General features: G+C 59.0%; 1 protein-coding gene across 2 annotated transcripts in view; it reads right to left on the reverse strand.

Moving 5' to 3' along the window:
* CRMP1 (collapsin response mediator protein 1) overlaps nt 1-5,206 on the reverse strand; it is a gene marked incomplete at both ends in the record, with an annotated part of 47,680 nt that extends 42,474 nt beyond the window's left edge. Inside the window, one exon of one of the 2 annotated variants that reach the window (XM_084285947.1) lies at nt 4,835-5,206. In XM_084285947.1, the coding sequence (XP_084142073.1) occupies nt 4,835-5,206 (372 nt within the window). Of the gene's footprint in view, nt 1-2,436; nt 2,476-4,834 lie in introns of those variants that run through there. The other variant, XM_084285948.1, reaches the window with a different exon arrangement.
* Between the last annotated feature and the right edge of the window lie 794 nt (nt 5,207-6,000).

Consider the following 6,000-nt stretch of genomic DNA (forward strand, 5'->3'; position numbering starts at 1 on the left):
TGCTTCTTCCTTCAGGAAGTTCCCAATGCTGCAGACCTAACCCACAGCAAGCTCCCAGAGGGAAGTTTCAGCCCTGACTACAGGCACGTGGCTGGCCTGGTGACGATGCTGCAGTGATGTTCCTGGGAGCCCAGGACAGCTCCTGGCCCCAGGCAAGGAATGCAGGTTTGGTGCAGGAAAATCTGCAGCAATGTATCAGAACACAGGGCACCATCAAAAACGAGCTTCCCATTATTTCACTGAACCAAGATGATGTAGCTCCAAAAAGCAGGAGTTGGGGGGGAGCGTTATGCCAGTAACAAACGACATTTTTGTAAGATTTTATCATTGCTGTTGTTGTTACATAACTTCAGAGAGCTATCACATTTCCTCAGAGCCCAGAGGTTTGAAGCAGCAATGTATTTCCTCAGTGGCAGGATGAAAATTTCCCACACTGGAAGGGGGCTTTCAGAAGATGCGTGAAGGAGCCAGACGCAGTGGACCCTTCTTAGCCAGGAACTGAGTATAAGGTGTAACACAGAGTGCCTGATTTGCTTTTGCTGGAGAGGAAGAAGTGTAAAACATTGAAATAAGGAAAGGCAGTCCAAGTCAGATGCCTGCCAACTTCACTAATCTTAATCTGTCTTTGCTTTGGTCATAAAACTTAACACTAACGTTAATGAATATTAATTTATGGAAGCTTCCACACATCCCATTCCAAAGGGAACAGGCTGGGGTTTGGGCTTTCTTTTTCCCAGCAATCCCCTCACCAACAGAGAAAGATATCTGGGAGAAGTCAAGGAATTAAAACAAACTGTTGATTCCAAGGCAAAGACCTTACAATTCTTCCAGTGTCTTCACAGAATCACAGAATTTCTAGGTTGGAAGAGTCTTTTTTCATTCTGAACTGGAGAGCAACCAAGCAGCTATGGGTGGGTGTGAACCTGCTACACCCTGGCTGCAAATGAAAGTGGAACCCTGCACGGGGCATTTGCTTGTTCCCCCAGGCCTGGGTGAGCATCATGTGTACCTTGAGTCACAACAACGCACACGATGTGTGTGAGACCAAAGCAGGACGAGCTCTCACCCAGCACAGCCCTGCTCACACCTTGGCCACCAGGCACTGGTGCCTGTTGATAGAGGGAAGCCATGTCTGTGATATCACCCTGCCCTGCTTTCAGAAGGGTGCTGCTCCCCTCTTAGCCAAAGATTCTGGCTAAAGGATTTGTTTTAAATAATGAGAAAGCCTTGAGGTGCTTTCAAGCCTTGCAACACCAACTCAGATAATGCCTTTAGGGTACATTTTCCCATCTCCTGAGGCAAAAAGCCTTTCTGAAACCTGTCTCTCTGCTCACCACCATGGTGTTTGCTTAGGCAGCCACCACACCCACCTCTCAGCCTTGTCTACAGCTACAGCAACTCGCCCAGCTTCCCAGCACCCCAACCGTGCCAGTATAGCTCAACACACCCAAACCTCTTTTGAGCTCACCCCATTTCCCCATCATCCCCCCATCCAGCCCCCCAAGAGCAAAGCGGGCCCCAGCCAGGAGACCCACGCTGCAAAATCTCAGCGTGGCCAAAATCCGGGAGAAATTTCCCATGAAAGCCCCCTCCCTCTGCCTCGCCTTTATCCCCAGCCTGTCGGTGGGGGTGATAAAACAATATACTGACTCCGAGGACCAGGAGCCTTCCTTTCTGGCATGGAAAGCCCGCTCCATTGTAGGGGGATAAAAGCATCTAGCGGGAGACAGGCACCGACAGCACGAGGATGGTTATGATTAACTCTTTGACTTCTGATCCCCACCCTGCCTGATGCAGGCACGGCGCGGAGGTGCTGGCATCATGGCGCTCTTCCCTTTTTCCACGCTTTCTCCCCACCTCCCCTCCTTCCCTCCCTCCCTCCGCGCCCCCAGCCCCCCCGGACCCCCTCCCCTGCCCGCCGGGGGCGCCTTGTGCCGCAGCTCCGTCCCCTCCCTCTTTTGTTCTGCCTCGCCCGGCGGCCGAGCCTCCCGGGGCCCTACTCCACCGACCCTACACTGTCCCCCCCCTTGGTCCCCTGGTCCCCCAAACCCTCCAGCACCGGGGTACAGCCGCTACTGAGCCCCCCCCTGCCCGAAGCCATCGCCACCGGGATGGGGGTGGCGAGGGAGCACGGTGCGCAGAGGACGAGGGATGGGGAAAATATAAAATAAAATTAAATAGCGATGGTAAATAAATAAATAAATAACAGAATCAAAGACAATGGAGACAATATCATAGCCTAACGATAAAAGGAAAGCGAATAACGAAATAAAACCACTCCCAGCCCGGAGCTGCAGGAGGTGGAGAAGGCACCGGAGCCGGTACCCAGGCGAGCCCCGGGGACCCCCGGAGGCAGCCCCGGGAGATGGGGCTCCCCGCCGCCCCCCCCCGGCCCCCTAACAAAGGAGAGAGGGCACCGGCCCGGGCTGCGCTTACCGTTATGTGCGGGATGCTCTTCTTGCCCTGGTAAGACATGTCGGCTCTCGCTAGCGCCGGCACCCGCAACGCGCCCCGAGGACCGGCAGCAAAAAAAAATAATTAAAAAATAAAAATAAAAAAATCCCGGTTGGAAATAACGGGAATAAAAAAATCGGAGCTCGGTCGGGTGATGGGGTGGGGCGGGGGCGACCCGGCAGAGCTGTGTAATGGAGGCAAAGTTTCCTCGCCCAGAGGAAGGGGAGAGCCAGGCAAACCCGGCACCTTTTTTTTTTTTTTTTTTTTTTTTTTTCCCGGCTGCAATAAAACAGGGACGCGGCTCCCGAAGGGAGGGGGAGGAGAGCGGGGGGGGGGTGTCGGCGAGCGCTGCCTCTCCCGGCGGCAGCAGCGCCCTCCCGACTGCAGGTCGGAGCGGGATTCGCTCAGCTCAACCCAGGAAGCGTTTCCTTCCCTCCTGGCCCCCACCCCTAGCCCCCCCCGGCCCCCCTTTCCCTGCCCATCAAGGCAGCCGGAGCCTCCCCCCCGCACCGGCGCTGGGAAACGCCGCCCCCCGGCCCCGCCGCCGCCCCGCTCGCACGTTTGGGGTCACCGGCAGGGTCCCACGGGAGGGGGGGTCCCACGAGGGGGTGGGATGGGGGGGCATTTCTGCGGCTGTGGGGGCAGGCAGTGGCACTGCCGGCTCCGTCCCCAGCACCGCTGTCCCCCTTGTCACTGTCCCTGCGGCACTCCCAGCTCTGCCCTGTCCCCGGGGGGGGATTGGAGTCGGCATGGCCAGGCCAAGGGGACACTGCCAGAGGGGAAACGTGGCTAAATGGAAGCTTCCTTTCTCTTCTGACACCGGGGGTCCACCCAGTGCTTGATTAAGGGTCCACGTCCAGCTGTAGGGAAGGTAAAGGCTGCCAGCACATTAGCCCCCTTCGCATGCATGAGGAGCCAGGGGCATGCTGCACACACAGCCCTGCCACACGCACACAGGCACAGGATGTCCTCCAGCCAGGTGTCCCTGACACATCCCCAAAAATCTCCATTCAGGGTTTAGCAACAGCTCCAGTCCCTGCTGTGCAAGGGTCAGGCAGGTGGGTGGCTGCTCGCTACACTCCTCCTGAAGCCAGGGAGCTTTGTCCCCACTCTCCTCCTCACCCCTGGGTCCAATCCTAAGAAAGATTGGAAGCATGGTGAGACCCATGAAGGTAGTGTGCAATGTGCTCACCAGCCAGGGCTTCCAGGTTGAACTCAGAAGCGGCCCACAGGGAAAAACTGGGGGGAGACATCAAGGATGTCCCAAAAGATGGGGGATGTGCAGGGTGTCCTCCCACTGCTGGTGGCACGGGGGTTCATGGCGTGAGGTGGGAAAGGGAAGGCTGCACTGCAGCTGGCAGCCTCCGCAGGAGGTCCCAAGGTCGCTGTGGGGCGGTTGCGGGTGCTGTGTCCCACGAGGTGCTGCCCTGAAACCCATCTGAATTGGGGACCCACAGGGGGGGCACCAGCACCCCTTCATACTCAAACTGAAGAAGGGGAGGAAAGAGGGAAAAAGCTCGGTTTTGCCTGCAGAAAGAGCAGATCGTGGGCAGGCCACAGAGTCTCCAGGCGGGGTGCTGAGGCAGAGGGGGGGGATCCGCACCGAATGGCTGTGCGGGGCAGGGCTGCCAGGCTGCGTGTCTTCCGAAGGGGAAATCGCTGACCCGGTTCCCAGCAGAGCCAACCCCTGGCTGTGCCCCCAGCCCATATGCCACGACTTGGAGTTAGATGGAGAAGCCTACCGGCCTCACTTTTCTTTTCCCTTCACTCTCCTGCAGCCCCAGGGCGGGGAAGCCGGGGCAGGGGTTTGGGGCGATGCTCCCGCCCTACACATTCTCCTCGCCCGGCAGACAATGAAAGCTGCCGGGGCTCCAGCAGGGGGTCGGGGCAGAGCCAGGGGCTCCCACTGGGACAGCCTCGGCGGAGTTTTCCCGACCAGCCCAAAAGTGCGGAGGGGCCGAGCTGTGCCGAGCCGTGCCGGGCCGCTTTGTTCCGCCGCTCGCCCCGTCCGGCCCGGGCTGCGGGGCCGGGGGTGGATGGGGGGGGACACACAGGGGTAAAAGGGGGGCCAAGGGGGGCGGTGCTGCCCTCCAGCCCCCTCCTCCGCCCAGCCGGCGTGTGCGGCGTTTAGCCGGCAGGAAGGAAAACTCATCGCCATCACTTACAAAGGAAAATGATTTCTGCTGCGTGCCCCCCCAGACGCCCCCTGAAAGCTCAGGCAAGTGAGACAGTTCACGGGCCAGGACAGGGGGGCACTGCCCCGACCTTCCGAGCCGAAAGACCCCCGGCAACGAGAACCCGTCCCCCCCTTATCCCCTTGCCCGGGCTCTGCGGCACGCCCCCCCACCATCCTCCCCGGCTCGGGGGTCTCCCCGCTCACCTGCCCGTTGTCGTGGCCCTGCAGCAGCTCCTTCCCCGCGGGGTAGCGGATCTCCACGCCGGGGGTCTTGTCCTCCCGTTCCCCGGGCGAGCTGATGACCGAGCCGGAGACCTCGCTGACGTCGCTGGCCGTCTCGCTGTAGTTGTCCCCCCCGTCCAGCATGTCGTGCCGGCTGCCGCTGCGAGGGGTCCGGGATCCCTTCTTCCCCACGCTGTAGGCGTCGAAGTCGATGGTTTTGTTCTCGTAGGCCCCCTCCACGGAGGCGAACATCCCCCCGTATTTCTGCCGCGGTGTCTGGGCTGTCGTGCCCGGCCTAGCCAGATAGACGGGCAGGTCATCTTCTTTATTCCAGTTCCTCTTTCTCTCGGCCATTCTCGCTGTCCGGAGCTCTTCCTCCCTCCCTCGCTCTCTTCTCTCTCTGCCTCCCACTTCTCGGCACCTTCTACTACCGGGATAGGCTGCTGGTGACCATAAAAATGAATGGATGGATGCAGCAGTGGCGGAGCTGGGTTGGCTGGTGGGATCTTTCCCTCAGGGAGATGCAAACGGTAACCTCCCTCCCCCCATCCACCCCCTCCAAAAGAATTAAAAAAAAAAAAAAAAAAGAGAAAGATTTTTTTTCTTTAAAAAGAGAAAGAGAAAGAAATAAATCCAAGCGGTATTTAAAAATAGCCGTGTTAGTAAAGAGCACGTGAAAATAAAGTACAAAGAGAGGAGAGGAGAGGGTGGCAGAGGCAGGTGATTGGAAAGCCCTTGACGAATAGGAAGCGCAGCAGCAATTCCCCGAGCAAGGACCGCAGTGCACACGCTCCCCCGGTATAAAGAGCGAGCCGGGGGGGGGCGGCGGGAGGGAAGGAAAGGGAAGGGGAGGAGGGAGCCCGCTGCGTGCACCCCCCCGTGCGGTGCGAGCGAGTAAAAAAAAAAAAAAAAAAAAAAAAAGAGGAAAAAAAAATCTGAAATCTCTGCAGGCCGGCTGGGAGGGCAGTTTCTCCCACTTTGCACACTCCCCGCCTCCCTCCCTCCCTTCCTTCCTTCCTCCCTCTCTCCGCAGGAGCAGGAGGAGGCTGCGGCGGTGCCCGGGGAGGGGCTGGAGGGGCCCCGCTCCGCCCTGCAGCCCCCGGCCGCGCTGCGCGGTCCCGCGGCGCGGAGCCTCGCTGCCACCGCCG

The sequence above is a fragment of the Netta rufina genome (genome assembly GCF_964035555.1).
Source record: "Netta rufina genome assembly, chromosome: 4".
NCBI classification, from domain to species: domain Eukaryota; kingdom Metazoa; phylum Chordata; class Aves; order Anseriformes; family Anatidae; genus Netta; species Netta rufina.